We start from the raw sequence: 20430 nt of genomic DNA on the forward strand, positions 1-20430 counted from the left end.
TCGAGGCTTGTAGTGCGGCGCCGTCCGCAAGCTTCCTCCTCCTTCTTCCACCATCTGTGCATCCCTTCCTCCTCTACACACCGCGCGCGCTTCACTCCTCCACCATCTGTGCACCCTTCCTCCTCTACACACCGCGTGCGCTTCTCCTCTTCACGAACATTCGCTAGCTGTATAATGTAGCGCGCATGCGCCGTCACGCTTCGAGAACATCGGCAGCTGACGCGCGCGCATGCGCCGTCGCGCTTCGAGAACATCGGCAGCTGACGCGCGCGCATGCGCCGTTGCGCTTCTCCCCCTTCTTGAACATTCGACAGCTGACAGTGCATGCGCCGTCGCGCTGTATATATACTCAAGGTCGGTGCTCGCTCGCTCAGTTGCCGCTCGTCAATTGGTTTGTACGGCGCGTCGACGTCCGAGGTCGCAATGATCGACGTCCCTTCGACCAGCGCCGGCCAAAGTGTTGGCGGAACCGCAACCAAGTCGTCGTCCGAAGACAAGGCAGCGCGGAGAAGAGCTCGCGACGCCGAACGTAAACGTCGGCGTCGAGCGGGAGATGCTCAACTTAGAGAACGTGAAGCCGCTGAGAGACGTCAGCGTCGAGCAGCAGCACCGGATTCGGCTGCTTTGAAACGTAAGCGTCGACAAGAGGACCCGGACTTTCGAAAACGGGAAGCCGAGTGCAAGCGTCGGCGACGAGAGGCCGATCCCGATGCTGCCCGCGAGCGCAAGCGCGCCGAGGTAGCGGCGTGGCGCGCCAAGCAGTATGCCACGCCCAATTAACACCCCGTTAACCAATTATATGCTCCGCATCCTCCTCAGTGTTCCCCCGAGGGAAGCTGCGGGCAATTTTTCTTGTCAGATTGTGCTCAATACACATGCCAATGGCTGCTAATGAAGATCGCAGCGTGCGCGTTAACTAAAAGCCGAATGCCCCTGTCTCTCATGCCCCATTATCAGCCATTGGCATGTACATTGAGCACTATTTTTTATTGTTCAACAACGCACAGAAGAAATAGCTCACCGGCACCACCTTGGAGGTCAAAATATTATACTTGTTACATAGTACAACGGCTACCAGGGACGAACGGGTGCCGCTATAAGGAGCTTCGCCCCTAAAAAAAAAGAAGTTTCCGAATTACACACGTACCTGAACCCAGGGGTCCTACGCCTCTGTTACATCCGACGACTGTAAAGCGTGTGCAGCAAGAGCGACGCTGCAGCACATGTTGTGGGAGTGCACCGGTAGCGTGCACCAGTCCCCTATGAACCGGGTGGACATGGCAGTCTGGAACCGCGAGGCGCGATGGGAGGCGGCTCTGCTCAGCCGCGACCTCGCCGATCAACTGTGGGCATTCCGGCACGCCCAGGAAGCCGCCCGTGTCCAAGGACTCGAGGCCGTCCCCTAGGCTGGGGTGCTTGTAGCCCCAGCCCGCTAAATACCGCCGAACATTGTCAATAAAGTCTTTACTCACTCACTCGGTTTGAGAGAGCTCCGAAAACGACAAGTCACCGGGTGAAACTATCACCATCTAACGTGTTAGCGCTCGACCACGTGAGCACACACAACTGTGACGCACTTCCGCACGGTCTGCATGAACAAGTCCTTTGGAACAGGAAACGGGACAGCATTGTCGCCAAATACAAAACTTTTTCAACGCGTGCGCCGCAGACAAACGCGGCCAAAGAGAAATAATGGCTGTGACGTCATCATAACTACTTCTATTGACAGCACTGTGGCGACGTGAGGGAATTAAGGGGGTCACCATGGGGTCGCTTTTGATGTTGTCAATATCTTCAACATGCAAACTTGGAAATGTATGGAAGATGCATTTCAAATTTTATGTTGGCTGTTGATAACTTGTAGACAATATATGCATGTTCATGCGAATTGATCCCGCAGGCTATCTCGGAGGCGAAATTTGGTGTCAGTAGCCCTTTAAGAGAAAATAAAGGTCAAAGTAACATTTTCTTTTTTTAAATGTCGCGGCGAAATTTTTGCGCGTTTTGCATAAACGCTGCGTCTCGGATTTCAGCGTCTTTTTTTCGTTTTTTTTTTCTGTTGTTTGTTTTTCGTATTTTAGTCACATAACCTCAAATAAACTTCCCGAAGTTTTTCCCCTTGGAGGACATTGTACTTAATTTTAAGCGATTGAAAAAGTGCGCGGGCCCTAGGAGATGGCGTCGCGATCTGTGGCGTCACGGTGGTTATTGCGAAAAACTCAAGATGGGGTCACCACCTGCGTTATCTTTTTTGCGCGTTTTCTGCCTTACCATGTGTCTTTTCGCGGCAGGAGTGTTTATTTAGGTGTCGCTAAGTGTTAGTTTACTAATTCAAGAAATATCTTTTGTAAAAGCGAAGCTCCGTAGGCTCGCATGATGTCAGTCCCCGTCGGACCGAAACACAAGTTTTCTGTCCACCGTACTCTGTCCGTCCGTTCATCCGCCCGTGCTTTATACTGGTAGATGACTTCAACGTAGGCATTAAGGACCTTAGGATTTGGCTTTGCTCCATCATCACGATTCACTTCGTGTATCTTCATCTATTTCGTTTTCTCTTCAGTGTCACTTTAAAAACTATTGTAGCTAACTTTGTGTGGGTGTGGACGTGTTGCTGCAGGCTATAGCCGGTTCATGTTCAAGTACAACAAAAGTATAGGGCTGTCTTGGCTGAAGTAAATCACGAGGGAGCAAGAGGTTGATCACCCTCGACCACTTCCCTCGTTATTTCCTCGCTCAAAAACAGTCATTCTTTCTGTGCCTTGTACTCGTATGTGTGGTGTGTGCTCTGACGAGCGTTCGAATGTACACTCTCTGCGACACTTCGTGTGACCCTCTCGCACACATGTGAGAATGAAGCAAACTTATTCGGACGATCTTCAATTATATTTTGACATGAATGCCCTGGTGCAGCCATTCATTTGAAGCTATAGCCTTTTTTTATCTACGTATGTTCCTATCGACTAATACCATGTTTGTCTGGCTAGGGTCTCCATCAGATTAATGTTGGGCAGCCTCTTGGGTTTCGCGCTCACGTTTCTCTTATTTTAAAGATGTTATTTTAAGAGAAGCGAGGAAGGCCCTCTTGAAGTTTCTACGATCGACCCGCCTCGTCGAACGATTGTGACGTTTCAGTGTGTTTGTGTGTTTTCGCTTCCGTCCCGCTCTCTTTCTCTCGTTCCCTTTTTCTTACTTTTCTGTCTCCCACTTCTCCTTCCCCAGTGCAGGGTTGCAAACCAGACGCTTGCTGTCTGGTTAGCCTCCCTGCCTTTCTTGATACCATATCTCTCTCTCTCTTAAAGATATGCTGAAGGATGCTTTTTTTATGGGATTTGTGTGGCGGTTTAGAATGTGTTGAAACGACCTAAAGGTACCCTGTTGTAGCAGGCGTGCATACGACCCTGGTTCATACTCAGTGTGCTGCCCAATTCATTCATCGCAGGTTGAGCGGCGGCGCATGCGAGCAGCCGCCGGTGTGCCCTTGCATGGCTGAGGACAGCGGCCAGTCATGGGCTTTGCGTGCTGGGCTCGGGAGGTCCGCCAAGGTGAGCACCGCACAACTCTCCTTTCCTGCGGCATTTTTTTTTTTTTTTCGTATGCTTCACCATGCCAGCTTGGTGTGGTGCAGCGAAGGCTTCAGCCAAGCAGGAAAAAAAAAATAGAATGACCGAAAAGTGAATAATTTAGGTTAGGGATAAATAAAGATGATGTTGCGTTTTCTTGGAACCTCTGTCACTCCTTTGCCCGACTTCTAACTTCCGTCACGTAACTTCCTATTCATTTCTAGCTTCCTCGTCCGTCGCGTTACTGCCGGTCCGCATTTGTGGTCTTCGGCAATTCTCGCTGACATTTTTCTATCGTGATTGATTTTTAAAAAAGGGGGAGCATGTGGTTTTTAGCAAGTTCCGCTCTACGCTTCCCTTAGTTAGCCCAGCTAAGAAAGACCTGTTTAATACTCTAAATGATAATAATACTCGAAACTATTTGAATACTGTGCGAAATTGATAGTTATAGTCCTAGGGACGCCTGGCCGATGGATCCCTAAACTCTTGCGTTATTTCATGCACTTTAAGAAAAACAAAAAAAGGTGTCCTTTGACTCTCCTTTCACACATGTGAGAATCATGTGTGTTTCTCTTTGGAGAGACACGTCGACTCCTTTTAGTAGAGTCGTCCCACCAGAGTCAACGTGACTCTCTGAAAGGAGCGCCACAGGTCTGACTCTCACGTGTATAAAATGGCAGTAGTCAAGGTTTTAGACTGTACTCTTCTTGCTTGCTACCCGAGATAAAATAAAAACAAAAAGAAAAAAACGCCAAGAGCCGTTCAATGACCACGGCCACTATAGACCTTCATCATTACACCATTGCGCGAAGTGGTCCTGAAAATTTCCAGGAACGTGTTCTCAAAAGTTTTCGACTGTTATTGTTTCTCTAATTGCTCCTCCGTGTGGCTCCTATAAAGCTTTACCGGAGGATTCCAAGCGTACAACGGGCGTAGATCTTGCTTTTTTTTCGTTCGAACATGTTCACCGATTTCGTTAAATAATCGCCCGACGGGAGCGATACACGCAGCGCTGCACTTTGCCTCACTGCACGGCTTAGGCGGGCCGGAGTGCCGTACTTACTCACGTGATGCTCGTGTTCCAGTGTTACTTGTGTTAATGCACTACTGCAACAATGAATATATACCGCGTGGCGACGTGGTAGTCAAGCTATACACCATACAATTTTGTGCTATACCAACAAACCCAAACGCTACCTTTAGTTCCGCTTGTTCCGGGTTACGGCAACGAGGTATGAAGGGTGAAGCGCAGCGCTGAATCAAAAGAAAGATGTACTGATATCGACCCTTCTCATATACACCGCCCCTGTTGTAATTTAGCGCGCTTGATGTCTCATCTTTAGGACTGTGCACTTGACTCGAACTCAATTCAATAGCAAGTCGGCCCGTTTGTGAACATCATGCATATCTACGGAAAGGTTGAGGTTTCAATAGAATTTTACCATATATTATACGGACTAAAGGCACTATACTTTAGCACATTTATGATCGCGATCTTCAACTTTTAAATTTTTACCACGGAATTCTTTTTTTATGGGAACAATGTGATTTCTCTCGTTCCAATTGATTCGCGCTGCTATACCATTGCATCTAATACGTGCTCGTCTTCTACCGAAAACTTTTTCACTGAATGATTGGTGCAACTACTTATATCGAGATCATTTACTTCCTTGGGACACTGAGTTTCGTTCTCTGAGACGTGCGCTGTGCGGAATTTTTCCTGTTTCAATTTTTTTTACTTTAATTAAGGATGAACTGCCACAAGTGGTCTAATTCACTTTACAAGCGAAAAAACCATCTCTTAACTCTGGGCTAGCTGGTTGCCGTCTGTGTGTGTGTCTGTGCGTGTGTCTGTGCGTGTGTCTGTGCGTTTGTCTGTGCGTGTGTCTGTGTCTGTGCCTACGTGTGTGTCTGTGTAGAGAGAGAGATAATCTTTACATAACAGTCAGTTGGACATAGCGCGTCTGAAAGGGCTATTTTTTCCCACGAATCCCTTGTTCAGGACGCCCTATTCATATCCTCTCCAACTAACTTTCTGTGTTAGAACTTGCTATTGCGTATTGCGTCATTCAATATATATATATATATATATATATATATATATATATATATATATATATATATATATATATATATATATATATATATAGAGAGAGAGAGAGAGAGAGAGAGAGAGAGAGAGAGAACATATAAACGTAGCCCTTTTAGCATATCCTGCTGTGCTTGTGCACAATTGCGTAGTCACAGCGCGACAACGCGCATTTTTGCCGCGCTTCTTTCTAAACTTGCACACAGCATTCGCTTCGCTCGGTGAAGCCGCAATAAAATGCATCATTAAAATAAGAAAACTAAATTAAAAAGAAAACATTGAAAACTTCGAAAACCTTTCCGTCTTCATAACTGGCCCGTTCGCGATATTTTTTTTCACTCGTTTATAATCAGGAACACTTTCCACGAAGTTGTTGCCGCTGGTAACTTCATGCGTGACTCAACTTGGGCAGGTTGCTGCGAATCGCAGCAGAGAGTCGTCTTCTTCGCTTATTGTTTTAGTGTTTCTGCGTCGATCGTAATTCTGTTTTGTCCCCAAGTCTGCTGTTTGCTAAATATGTATCATTTTTCTGGGCGGGGGCGAGGGGGGTATAGGAGGGGGGTTAGTCGGAGCAGGAGTGCGGTGGTGCCATATTTAGCGCGTGCTAATTAACCGCATTTCGGACTGTGCATGCATAGCCATATTATTTCTCTCTAGGACCAAACGTTGTGGTTGAAATTTTCTTCGCTGCACTCATGCAACAACGAAACGATGTGCATTTTCTACAGGGAGGCAGTGTCAATGTAAGTGGGGTGATTAGCGCGGATTCATTCATTCTTTCCCGGGTCCTGCTTTCATTACCGACGTTTTTCTCCGCACGCTGCTTAGGAGTACGGTCATCCGTCATGCTTAAACCGAGCGTGCCTAAAGTGATACCGTAAATAAAACTACGGGAAACGGTTGAATGCATAGAAAATGCGTTTGCCGGAGCCTGCGGGCATTCTCAAGCGGACTGGTCATCGTCGGAGTTCTGGCGAAGACGCAAGGCCACTTCCCGCTGCGTCGATAATAGCGGCATTCCCTGTTCAACCATTTCTCGCCTCCTCAATCAAGCACACCCACCTTCACCGGAACATATGTGATGTTTGGATTACCGCTGAAAACACATCAATAAGACCTGACAAACGAGAAATCACTCTCACTTCCAAGTGTAAATTCACATACAAAGACAATTTTACACTGAGGCACGAGGGCGCCGCCATAGTGGACTGTTAAATCGACGGTTTTCCTTTTTTTTTGTATATTGCTATGTGAATTAGTAAGGTCATATGAAGCCCATGAAACATCGTATGCACCACCCCAACCGTTTTTAGGAGCATGCGTCTATACCGTTAACACGGTTCATTCAGCTGTTGAAGATGCAAAAACGCGAAGGTTTCAGTGCCCGACATAGGGACGCTGGAACCCCTCCATGAAGTATTCTATACTACATAAAGTGGACGGGGTGGACTGACCGCCGCTCAAGCTCAGTTGGTGTAGAGCATCGGACGCGTAATGCGAAAGTCGCAGATTCGGGTCCGGCTGGCGGCAGGTTATTTTCTCGTCCACACTTCTTTCTTCACGGTTACATTACAATTACTTCTAATAGCATCTCCTATACTTTCCTTGGCATCAATGCTTGTTAGTTCTCATTAATATTATTCTCTAAGGAAGAGTTAGTGTGTCTTTTCAAAGGGAGTTGTGCATCCCAGAAGTCTTCCAAAAGGGAGTCAACATGTCGCTTTGAAGAGAGTTTTTGTGAGAGTCACGGGCACGCAGCAGAAGAGAGTTAGTGGATTTTATTCTTTTTTTGTTTTTCTGAGATGTGCGACTTGAGCGAGTCGAAAGCGAAACTATGCGTTGATTTGTTTTACTTATTCGAATACGAACTCGTATGTTCTCACACTTTTTTTTTTTTTTTGCGGTGACCTCTTGCGTTGTCGTGTAGGTGTATTTTTTCATTTTTGCTTGTCTTAATTGGTGACAAAATAAGTTTCCGCTTATGCGAGTTTATCTCGTGGAGTTATGAAGTATGCCGAAAAAGACTTCCGATTCACTCTCGCCACTCATAGCTTACGTAAACCTTTTCACAAGCCCTGAAAGCAGTTGTTGGATTGCGTCTCTTTTCTGGCTTGCCATACGCAGAAATCAAATTGTCGTGGTGGCCGCTTGACCGCGGAGGCGGCCACGCCTCCGTGGCCTTTTCTCTGTTTAAAAAAAATTGTTAACGATTCAGATTACTTGGTACTCTATACTATGGGAGAGCATAGAGCTGTCCCTGTAGGGCCTCTTCTTGCTATCCTCCACACATCCACGTTCTTCCGCTCGCGCCAGGACTCTTCGCGGTTCTTCTCGTTTCGTTCGACTAATGCGAGGTTTAAAGAAAGTCCCGAGTTGCCGGGCACGGCAGTCACTTCGTGGCTATATCGACGGGTGACCCGCTCACGTTGGAACGAGCGCGCACGTGAACGACGTTGCGTATGGATCCGCATGAGTTTAGGAAAGCCTTTCTTTCTTTCGCTGCTTCTTTCTTTCCTTTTTTCTTTCACAGACAAAATATTCGTTTTTCTTGCCCTATTCTTATCTCAGTGGTATGCAGAGATTTGTGAACAAGGCAAGAAAAAAAGGATAAAGAAACATATTATTATTATTATTATTATTATTATTATTATTATTATTATTATTATTATTATTATTATTATTATTATTATTAATGCTCAAGGTTCATTATGCATTCTCTTAAGACGACTGGGAGACGAAAGCCGCCGCCCCCCCCCCTCCCGTCTGAGAGCATGTGATGACGTCATCAGTGGCATTGCACCAACGACCACCGTGCTGTATATAAACCGTGAAGTAAAGCAGGCGAATGCAGAAGCTGCAACTGAACTGGCGCGTTGTTGAGGACAGCTGTATGCGTGTAACGAATAGCATATCTTTAATGGTTGCATCAAATGAATTAAGTTTGATTACGGGCGCGGCGGTCACGTTTCGATAGAGGCCAAATACTGCAGGCTTTCGTGTGATGTCCGCAAAAACTGTATAAGGCAGTGGAAATTATACTACAGATCGAAACGTGGACGGCACCGAAGAACGGGCAAGCGCCGTGCTTGTATTTATCTGCTGTTCACTTTAGTGCACGTTTCAACATACGCTGCCATGTCCATCGTATACAGACAGCGTGGCTGCTCGCGCTTCGGTGAAACGTAAAATAACGCGCAGCTTTACTGCGCTAATATCGTTGATCTTGTGCGTTTTCGTCGCACTAAACGAAAAAAAGAACGATAACATCCAGCAATCATCATTTCAGAAATGTGCTCCCAACTTTAAGTTTGCGTTTTGGTAATTGCAGCGTGTAAGCTTTCCCTCGACGCTGCTCACTAAGCAAATGCCGGCCGAGGCCATCGCTGCAACGAGACGATGTACGAGCTTGTATTAATATATGATTCTTGTATCGTACGACGCGTAAGATGTGCTCGCCTGTCTCGCGGTAAAGTCACGCTTGTAGAAATAACCTCGAGCGCTCGTACAGCGGGCCCGGGATGTCGCATAGGTGTGTCCATTAATAAGGACATTCCTCATTTTCAATAAATTTAAATTTTAAAAAAGATTTCGTCTTCATCATCACAGGGACGCCGTTTTCATTGTGCCCATTGCGCGCCTCCTCCTATACAGTAATATTTCCCGCCACTTCGGGGGACGGAACAAAATTCGGATGAGTTGAGGTATCTGTCTGGTGCGAACTATGCCACTTATTCGAGACGTCTGAGTGGACAGATGGATGGTTGAAAAAAATATATATTATGGTCCAATAGGTCGCGTTAGTGTCCCAGCCCGAAGTGGGCCGCTCCTACGTTGGGAACGGAAGTACTACAGCGTTTCAGACACTTCACGGGCCCTTTGGGCCGAAATAAATATGTTAGCGAGACTTTTCATGTTTGTTTTAGCTGCCATGCACAGAAGCGTAGTTGTGAATTAAAATAGATTATCTTGCATTGCTGCAGAACCAGCTTGGCACGTTATTTATTTATTTATTTATTTATTTATTTATTTATTTATTTATTTATTGCGAAATGTTATCATAGAGTTTCCCAAAATTAACTATAGGGCACTCTGGCGCTGCGATCGTTCGGCGACCATGGGAATGATGGGTAGTACACACATTTGCTTAGTCTTCGGACTTGCGGCTTCGTTTATTGCTGTGTTTCAGTTTTGTTTTGAAAGAAAGAACAAACCCTTTTAAACTTAGTGGCTTGATTCGAAATGCTAAGCCTAAACAATTAAGGTTGTGAAGTGCAAACGGTGAACATTTGCTAATTTATGTTTTCGTGAAAAAACAGCTCCAAGCCACACGAACACACACGGAGCAAGAAGCAGGCCAGAAGTACGAAAATTGGACAAATGTGTGTACTACACAACATTCCCATGTTCGCTGAAGCGCCGTGTGTTGCAGCTCCCATAGACACTAGCGCCAGGGTTCCCTCTAGTGTATATTGAGAAACTCTATGAGTGTTATTACTGTATATCGGCAGTTAGGTGTGGCCTACTCCGCTGCGTAATTCGGCCATTGAATTATTTACGTAGAGCTGTGCTCAAGTAGCTCCCGTTTTGCACCTTTTGCATTGAAATCGAAACAACAGACAATTTTTTTTAGGGGCGAAGCTCCTAAAGCCGTGGGTCTGACCTACTGTGACCACTTCGCGACCGCCTAGTGTATGGATGACTCAGCAGGTTGCGCTAGTGGGACAGACAGATAAACAGACGCACGGACAAGCGAATGGACGGACGATTCACGGTTTATCAATTAAACCCTCCGAAGCTTCGCCCCACTCATTCATTCACTCCTGCCCCGCCACGATGGTCTAGTGGCTAAGGTACTCGGCTGCTGACCCGCAGGTCGCGGTATCAAATCCTGGCTGTGGCGGCTGCATTTGCGATGGAAGCGGAAATGTTGTAGGGCCGTGTACTCGGATTTGAGTGCACGTTAAAAAAACCCCAGGTGGTCGAAATTTCCGGAGCTCTCCACTATGGCGTCTATGATAATCAAATGGTGGTTTTGGGACGTTAAACCCCACAAATCAATCAATCATCATTCACTCCGTGGATACGCTGTGATTCTTCTATTATGTCACTGATATTATAATTGGAGAAAAAGTCGTCTTGTTGCCTCACTTCGAAGAATATAAGTTGGCAACAAACGTAGCGGTAATTTAATCATTTGGCGGCACTACTTTAAGCTATAGCGGCACGGATGCCTGTTGTGTTGCGTTCGAATACATGCAGGTCAGAAAGAAAGACACACTATTTTTATTTCTCCGTATACTCGGTTCTGGATCCGTCATTATACTGTACCACAAATCTCATCTGATAGCGTGACCGCTGGCTCTTCAAGCGCTAACATTCATTGGACGTTTTATTTTTGGCCCGAATTTCCGGTTACTCTTAAATTCGTCGCTCCTTGCCTCAAGCACCCTGTCGGCCGGTTCTTGGTCCATCTCCCTTTACGGGTGAGCGCCATATAGGGAATAGAATATACCATTATCGTCAGCTTGGCATTTCTGCCTAACCAACGCGGGCCGACGCGACGCCGTGGCTGTCAAAGAGAGCGGATAAACGCGCTCCCGCTCGTTCGTTGGCTGAGCGTCGTAAGAACGTCGTCGCTAGGCGTAGCGCTGAGGAAACCACGTATTAAAAATTCAAAAAGACGAAGCAGGCGAATAAGCGAGAAATATGGAGAAAGAATGAAGGAGAGAACTCCAAAACAAAAATAAATAAATAAAAAACTCCCAAGCATTTCCCCGAGGGTGAACATGGTTAAGTGCGAATACACTGGCTGATGCTATCAGGGGTATTTATTAATTCGCACTATTATATTTATTAATCACACTATGGTGCCTTTATGGTGCAATGGTTCCTGGGAATCGCAATTTGATCACACGGGGGAGTTTACGTTAACTCACTGGCGAATGCCAACGGATTTCAACTTTACTCCCCCTCACGACCCGCTCTCGACGGGAGACTGAGAGAGAAGGCGGGAGCGCGCGAGAGAGAGGGGTGCGCGCGCAGCTGCAGCGAGTGAGGAGAGCGGAGGAGCGAGCGAAGGGGGAGGGGGTATTAGGCGCGGTACTGACACCGATATCAGCGTCGCGTCCGTGGCTTATTCGGTAGAGCGTCGCGCTGCGGCCCGCTAAGTCCCCTTTCTTTTAAAGATAGAGAGAAGACTGCGGACGCCGCCGACGGCGGTGGATGGTTTGGGGTCGCTTATAAAGTGTATTCACACTTAAAACAATGAAAGTGCGAAAAACATAACTGGAGAAGAGAAAAGGATGGAAAGAGAGGAGAAAAGGCAGAAAACCGAGGAGAAACAAATGTGGCGCCCAGCTCCGCAGTTCGTTCAGTCTCTGCACCACTAGTGCGAAGCTGCCTCTCTCCTCTCTCTGCGCGAATGCGCACGGACTATCGGGTTCTCTTGGAGCGTGTCGCGCACATAAAAGAGATATTTTCTGTTTTAATGAGGCCTTAAGCCTGGGCGTCTTGACCCATTCGGCTCGGCTGCCTGCCGTTGCTCGTCACCGTTAAGGGTTTCCTCGCTTCGGCTGCATCGAATGGAACGACAATGACGTAGTCGTTGCTAAGCGTTTCGTTCCTATACGTTTTGCAAGCCCAACGTAATCGAAGGGCAAGTCGACTCGAAATGCACATAACGCGTGTTCTGTGCCCACAACTCGTCGCGATGTGCCTGCTTGACGTGTACGTCTGCGACGGCTGCAGTGAGCCCTGTCTCGCCGCATTAGTGCAAAGCATTATCTCTTTCACCGGAACGAAAATACATTGCCGATTTTTTTTTTATTTCCTTTGTTCGAATAAACGCGGAACACACTTTCATCAGGATGGCGGCTGTCGTCTTCTCTGAGTCACTTCCGAGACGAACGGAAACGCGTTAGTGCTGAGGCGTCCTTCTTCTTCTTCCCTTTCTACGCTAGCGCGCAGGAAGTTCGGCTGTCCACAAAAGCTTCGATCGGTGCTTGCTCATCCACCCCCCCCCCCCCCCTAGCTTCTTCTGTCCTCGTATCCCCAACTGAAATAGAGAACGCGCCTACTCGCTCCTCTTCTCGCTTCTTTCGTTCGATCACTCTTCTTTCTGTTTACTTCTTTTGTTCATTTTTGTTTTCATTTTTTTTCGCTATCACTGCTCTTGAGGTGCCGTATAGGTTCCGAACTCTCTGGCTGCCAATGCAGGGGCGTGGATTCCGGATACCGCTTTGTTGTCCGCGAACTCTTTCTTTCTTTCTTTCTTTCTTTCTTTCTTTCTTTCTTTCTTTCTTTCTTTCTTTCTTTCTTTCTTTCTTTCTTTCTTTCTTCGTTTGTTATATCGACCAGTTTTTCAGCAAACCCCGAGGGCAAAACCGGTGACTGAGTGAGACATAGAGAGAGAAAGTGTCAGGGAGGCGTACAGCTTTCGCCCCCCCCCCTTCCCCCCCCCCACCCAGCCAACACCGAAAGCGTACAACTATACGAGGGTGGAGGGGTCATCTCTGAAATTGTTTTTACCTTGAAACCCGCGTGGAGCAGTGCATGCCCAGCCCGTGGCCGAAACTTCGTTATACCCCGTTATACGTAACCTCGTATAACTTTCGTTGAAAGCTGTCGTATACTTGCCCTCAGGTTTTCCGAAAGTTTGCCGCATATATGCTGACCGCTTTTTCTCAATTTCCTTTCGTCGAGTTTTTTTTTTTTTTTTTGCGAATTTTCTTTTTAATGTCAACGTCACTCGCGCAGTTAGTGTCTGTGTCATCCCGGCAGGACGGCAAACACGGACGGCTGGTCGCTAGCGAAACGTTTGAAAAGAAAAGAAAAAAAGTATAGCGCGAACGCATAAACGACGAGGGAAAAGCGCTTAGGCATTGGCTAAAAGCTTCCGCTACGTCAGAAAGTTGAGCGAGTGTCACTCAGGTGGGTCCGCGCATATGCATGGTTATACGCTAGTTGTTTTTTTTTTCATTTTATTGTTATTATGATTAGCGAAGACGCTGTGAAGCTTGCACACCCTTTAATGTGTTGCCATGAGTGACGCACCAGTACACACTTTTGAAAGACTGGGGTCATCTGAATAGCTGGAAAAAATTCGTCCATACTTTTCAAAAAGAGAGAGAGAAAGAGGGAGTGGTGGTCATCTTCGTCGCTTGGTATAGACTGTTTTCCGTAAGACATCTGGGTGCCGTCGCCTTGGTCTGCTAAGCCGATGTTTTCGTATTTCGCGACGTCGATTAATAAGTCCATGAGACATCGTCACCACAAGCATCAACCGTTTTCGTACGTATGCGTCTACCGTGACACAGATCGTTTAGTTGTTAAAGGGAGTTAAAGATAGAAAACACGAAGGTTAACAGCCCAATGGCGGCCCTCGATAGGTAAGATGGTCTGCAAACCTATTCCGTGCTCTTAAACAGTGGTAGGCGCCTCCCGCGTGGCGCTCCCCGACGCGCTGCGCCAACGCCACCTAGACTACTTTGGCTGCGCTCGGAGGCAGCTTCGCTGCTGCTGTGACAGTTTTCACATGATCATAGAGGGCGTGGTGGGGAGCTTTGGTTTAAAAAGTCCGCACTAGAGATCTATCGAACTTTTAAGCAGGAAATTGCCAAGGAAAGGATCTATGATAATAGTCGGGGTAGTTCTTTACTGTTTGAGGCCAGGACGGGAGTATTGCGAACAAAGACATATCGGACCAAATACGAAGGGGTGGTAGACACGGTATGCAGTGCGTGTGGAGAGAAAGAAGAAACTGCCGAACACTTGATAATGTTCTGTAAAGGGCTTCACCCTGTAGTTCAGGTTGATGGCGCAGAGTTTTTCAAAGCACTGGGGTTTAGGGACAGTGAGGGCAAAATAGACTTTGAGCGGGTAGACTTAACAAGAAGGAGGTTATCTGATTGGTGGCTAAAGTCAAGGCACGAGTGAAAATTGAACCCTTCGCTGCAAAGTATGAATCTTCAACTCACTACTTAAAAAATAAAAAATAAATAAATCTAGTTTTTGGTTCATTAAGTATAACAGCTTGGTGGCTCTAGCCACCGCCCGATCTAGAGGGTACAGCCATATCCATCCATCCATCCATCCGTCTCGGCGGAGCCAGCGCGTCCTGACGTCGCTCCAAGCGCATCAGTATGTCGACGGTGCCACCCGCTGTTTACTAAAATGGAATATGTCTATGTTCAGACAGGTTCACTGCTAAAGGGAACACCTGTGTGGGCAGCATGTTTAGATTTCGCTATCTTAGGGTATCATGGCGTCTTAGATATGCACAAGGCTACTAATGGTTAAAAGTTCACTCCTCTTGACCGACTATTGACTTGCATGAACGAGATCGTTTTTTAATTCACTTGCTCTTAGAGGGCCAGGAACATTGATGGTGTGCGTTCGAGTGTTCCCTTTAATAGTGGACCATGCTGTACAAAGCAATGCTCCCAATAGTTGTGCGAAGTCTGCGTTTATAGGTGCTCAGCAATATCGAAATCGACCCTGAATCAGGCGGAATTCAGAATAAATGGGCAAGGGGAGGGTTTATAGCGCGTAGGCAAGATGACCGCTTGTCATTGAAAGTACAAAACTGGATTCCAAGAGAAGGCGAGCGCATAAGGAGGAGGCAGCAAGCACAGGACCGGGTTGATTGGCGAAACATGGGGGATGTCTTTGCCCTGCAGTTGTCGTAGTTAGGCCGATGACGACGAGGCAGTAATGAGCGCCACCTGATACCGCGTTGGGATTATTACGCACTGACGACATGCGGCGTTATCTCGCAGCTAACTTATCAGTTCATTCATTTGCTGTAAGCAATCAATGTAGGGCATTTTGCCGACGCTTTGAAGTGCGTGGGCTCCCTTGAAAAACTTGCAATATTTCTCATCACGATTTCCATTCAACTGCGGAGTGAAATGTACAATAAGGAAAGATTTGTCGAAAATATAGATATACTGTTTATTTTGAAAGTGGCGACCTGTTGCGTAATCACGGAAGATAAGCGATTGACGACGCCGTGGCTGGAGCTTGCTGATTGTTACGTATAAGTTATCATGTATCAGTATAGCGTATCTGTCTACTGACATATCAGCCGACATGACATAAGGCCGCATTCTTTAAAGCCTCTCCGCGCTAATCTCGCCGCCCCAGTATGTACCACTCTCTACCGCTGTAGATGTCACATGCGACTGCGGTGAATGCCTACGCGCATACTACGTTTCAAAGAATCGTCGGCCTGAACTACCAGCACAATGGCCGAGTTTTTCCCGATTAGACGAAACGGCTATCGGGGACTGCGGCTGCTTGGAGTGTAACAGGCGGGCTCCGTTTACACGACGAGGAGCAACGCTTGATCGCGTGGTTTTGAAGTGCTGATACGCACTATAGCACAGGTGATTCCCGTGTGCCACAGAACCGCAGCCGAACTGGTCATGTCGAGCATGTCTGCACACACTTTTCAGCCACATCGCAAGTTGTCTCTACGCGAGTGCTTTGTGTTGTGGAGTGGGCGTTTACGTTCTATTCTCGGAATAAGAAGCAACAACTCCGATGCGGCAGTGCTAGCTACGCGGGAATACTCGAAACGAGGTATTTACATCTTTGTCGTAATCTCAGTCGTGCGCTGGCCACCGTTCTTTTATTTTTATTTTTTTGATGTTGTGGTGTTCTTTTTTTATCGCACTCACCCGCTGGAGAGAATGTACCAAGAACCGGGTGGCAGAATGTTTAAGGTAAAACCCTATTAAGACAAGCGACACTGAAAATCTGCATGAAAAATGAAAGACCGAATATATAAAAATGACTAGCGAGAAAGCAGTCAAACTGTGTGATGGAATTTATAGATGACATATAAACTGTACATGGTTGTGAAAATGTGCCTGTTAAGTTTTATATTGAAGCGATGTGTGACTTTTGTATGTTGCAGTTGTTGTTCCTTCATATGTGGCTCATACCCACACTAGTCGATTGACTAAGAATTGCCCACATGAAAATGTAAATACGAATAACTAATGAATAAACAGAAAAGAAAAACAAGACAATGTATATTGCATTCTTTGTCTTTCTTATGAATGGCTATCACCCACCGTAGAGGATTGATCAATAATCGGTTGACGTATTAATGCAAATATTCAGTCGAATACGAGGCGGGATAGATCGGCCATGGGTTGCCGCAACTCCCTTTCTCACGGATTTCTCGGCAGCACATGTTACGTCTATCAATGTGCTGCGCAGGACCGTCCTCAACGTTTGTGTCCAACAAGTGTCAAGGACACGTATCGTTCCGTCCTGTAGGGCGTGTGTGATAAGAGCCGCAGTAAAATGATAAAAGCTCCAGTGACGACCGAATGCCAGGGGTGTGTCTTTCGTTCGCTCCATACTTGGTCATCGTGCTTATCTAGCGCCGCGTAGGTGAACTAGTTTCGAGACCCATATTTTCCCCTTTTAGGGCTGCCCCGCCGTGGTGGTCTCGTGGCTGGCCGCCGTATTCACGAACGCTCCTCGACTCGAATCTCGTCCTTCATTTGAACGAGCTGAGCACAGCGCCGCCGCTTGTCTAAAAATGACGCTGCGTTTCTCGAGAATCGCTGCTGATTATCCCTGATATTGGGTGACTTTCTCTGCCAAGAGACGGCGCTGCAATCAATTTTCTCAAGTCAAGGTGAAGCGTTGAGTGGAGGGACGTTCTAGAATACGGGGGTAAGGCACTCGGCAGCTGACCCGCAAGTCGCGGGATCGAATCCCGGCAGCGGTGGCTGCATTTCCGACGGAGGCGGAAATGTTGTAGGCCCGTGTGTTCAGATTTGGGTGCACGTTAAAGAACCCCAGGTGGTCCAAATTTCCAGAGCCCTCCACTACGACGTCTCTCATAATCATAGGGGGGTTTTGGGACGTTAAACTCCACAAACCAATCAATCAACCAACCAATCAACCCTTTTAGGGCTCAAGGTGCTCACAATGCGACAGCCGATTTTAGAAGCGATGTTGTTGTCCGCGGCCGCCGGCAGTGTCTGTCGAACCTATCGCGCACAATAGGAAGAAAAGAATTCCAGGTTTCGAACCGGAATCGAACCCTGACTTTGCTTGGCGGAGAAGTACTCTGTAGCCGTATACCTTCCGAAAGCGCGAAAGGCATATGTGTCACGGACGAAGAACACAGGACAAGCGCTACTTTCTACTAAAATTTTGTTATGCGTGCTAAGACCAAATATATATATATATATATATATATATATATATATATATATATATATATATATATATATATATATATATATATATATATATATATATATATATATATATATATAGGTGTAGCCACCAGAAGGAAAGGCAGACAAGCATGAAAGCAACCAAAAATCTTAAGAAGACATACTGTCACATTGCAGCGTTCGCTCGTGCTATGGCGTATGTAACAAAGGCTAAGTGATCGAAAGCTTAATACGCATCACCATCGGCAAACGTAACAAAGCGCGCACGATGTAACCGCGCCACGCGTAACTTCTAAAAAGGGTAGCCCCCTGGTTGCCAGGACATATCGAAGGAACGCTAGCTGCAATCAAATCGTCCCTCTTCATCTCAGTGGCCTTGAAAATCAATCAGGAGCTCGTTCGCTCCGACAAAACGGGAAAAGCGGGCTTTTCGAAGCGGTGAGGCGGCGATGCCTGGAGAGGAGATTTTTCGCCGCTTGGGCTCTTCGGCCACCCCGCCTTCGGTGTGAACAAGCCTTTAATGTCCCAGTCTCGATATAATACCACAGTGTTGTGGAGAAACGGTTCACACTCACAGTCTCAACGGTGTGCCGCAAGCCGCCCAACCTCGCCCTTGCGCACCTTATCGCGGTGCTCACTCATACGGGCATCGAGGTAACGCTCAGTCTGTCCTATACATAAACTCGGTCACACGAAAGAAGCCATCTACCTCAGAGCCACACCAGTGCTTGTGAAACTGCTTCGTAAGAAGGTCATATAAAGATGTCACGTAGTCACGTTAATAGCGTGGCAGAAGCGTGCACTCGCGACAGGCGCAGCTTTATTCGGATTCCATAACAATTGGTAGTTCCTTTGCCCCGCCACGGTAGTCTAGTGGCTAAGGTACTCTGCTGCTGACCCGCAGGTCGCGGGATCAAATCCGGGCTGCGGCGGCTGCATTTCCGATGGAGGCGGAAATGTTGTAGGCCCGTGTACTCAGATTTGTGTGCACGTCAAAGAACCCCGGGTGGTCGAAATTTCCGGAGCCCTCCACTACGGCGTCTCTCATAATCATATGGTGGTTTCGGGACGTTGATCCCCACAAATCAATCAATTGGTAGTTTCAATCTGCACACTCAGTACAAAAGCGATCTGGAGTAACTCATCATCATTATCAGCCACTGCATTAACATTGTGTGCAACCAAGCCGATGCACACATTGCCCTCCAGAAGCGTATGGATGCTTAGCGACGTAAGTTTAGGATATCTGCCATCGCCGTCGCCGTGAGGTTCCATGTAAAGTCGTTAACACCGGCTCACGTTTTCGCACCGTATTCACACGACCTTCTAATGTAGGTCGACTCTCCTGAGCCCGAGTCGCCGCCCCCCTGACCGCGCCGCTGAGTGGGCTGACCTGCAATCGTGTAAAAAGGATATGTTCTACGAGTGAGTGAAAGCTTGTGGTGACAGCCGCTCAAGCGCAGTGAACCGGCCGCGTTATTTCGCCCGCGAAAGACTCGTTGTGGAAAGCGAGGAAGGGTAGAGGGGGGGGGGGGCACAGATTCGGCCGCTCACGTTTACGCTTCATGTGACCCGGCGACACACAAACTGCGAGATGTCTGCGGGCAAACTAAAGCTTTCCATTGTGACACACTGTGAACACGCTAAACGTTGTCTCACAGAGTGCGGTTTTCTTTCTATATATATATATATATATATATATATATATATATATATATATATATATATATATATATATATATATATATATATATATATATATACAACCAACTAACACACGCGTGCTCTTTTTTTCCGCTGCACAAACGAATTGCCGGCCCTTCGGTCTCTCTCTTCTCTCTCTCTTTCGTTCTTTCTCTCTCTCTCTCTCTCTCTCTCTCTCTGTGTGTGTCTGTGTGTGTGTGTGTGTGTGTGTGTGTGTGTGTGTGTGTGTGTGTGTGTGTGTGTGTGTGTGTGTGTGTGTGTGTGTGTGTGTGTGTGTGTGCGTGCGTGCGTGCGTGCGCGCGCGCGGACATCATTGTACAAAATTTGCTTTTGTCAAAGCTGGCTTCTCCGCAATCATGGTGTGCTTAAGGAGAAGCCCGCTTTCTGTGATTTCTTCGGTGCAATGTATTTCATTTCTTCAGTGCGATGCGTTTACTTCGTACAAACATCCATTTCGCTTCTTTTTGTGCGTACACACAAAAAACAAAAACTAACTGGGAACAAAATGGAAGGAGCATTATGGTGCCATTTCCGCCTCCAATAAAACGTCCTTTCATTCCGCCGACGTCGGATGAGTAGAGCGGACGACATTCCGGTCTTGTCGCGTGCCCCTCGCCACCTTCGCATTTAGGAGGCGCGAACGATTTGTCACAGTCCAGACGCGTCGACGACACTTCATCGTCCCCGCCTTGCACAAACATGCAGTTCCGCGCTGTTTAAACTCCCGCATGGGCGGTCAGTGTGGCGCGGTGTCGGAGGCCAATGTGGGCGCGGTCTTGTTCCTCGTAGCGTATACATGCATAAAGCACGAGGATACGCCCGGGGTGAAGGTCGTTGGTGAGAAAGCAGTGGTGGCGTTGAAGCGTACGAGGTC

General features: G+C 47.2%; 1 protein-coding gene across 1 annotated transcript in view; it reads left to right on the top strand.

Moving 5' to 3' along the window:
* The window catches only part of ATP8B (ATPase phospholipid transporting 8B), a 158209-nt gene that overhangs the window by 81893 nt on the left and 55886 nt on the right, over positions 1–20430 (top strand). Inside the window, exon 2 of the mRNA XM_037412526.2 lies at positions 3440–3542. Within this exon, the coding sequence (XP_037268423.2) occupies positions 3506–3542 (37 nt within the window). The 5' untranslated portion in view covers positions 3440–3505. The remainder of the gene's footprint in view (positions 1–3439; positions 3543–20430) is intronic.

The sequence above is a fragment of the Rhipicephalus microplus genome, chromosome 1 (assembly GCF_043290135.1).
Source record: "Rhipicephalus microplus isolate Deutch F79 chromosome 1, USDA_Rmic, whole genome shotgun sequence".
In the NCBI taxonomy this organism is placed as follows: Eukaryota; Metazoa; Arthropoda; class Arachnida; order Ixodida; family Ixodidae; genus Rhipicephalus; species Rhipicephalus microplus.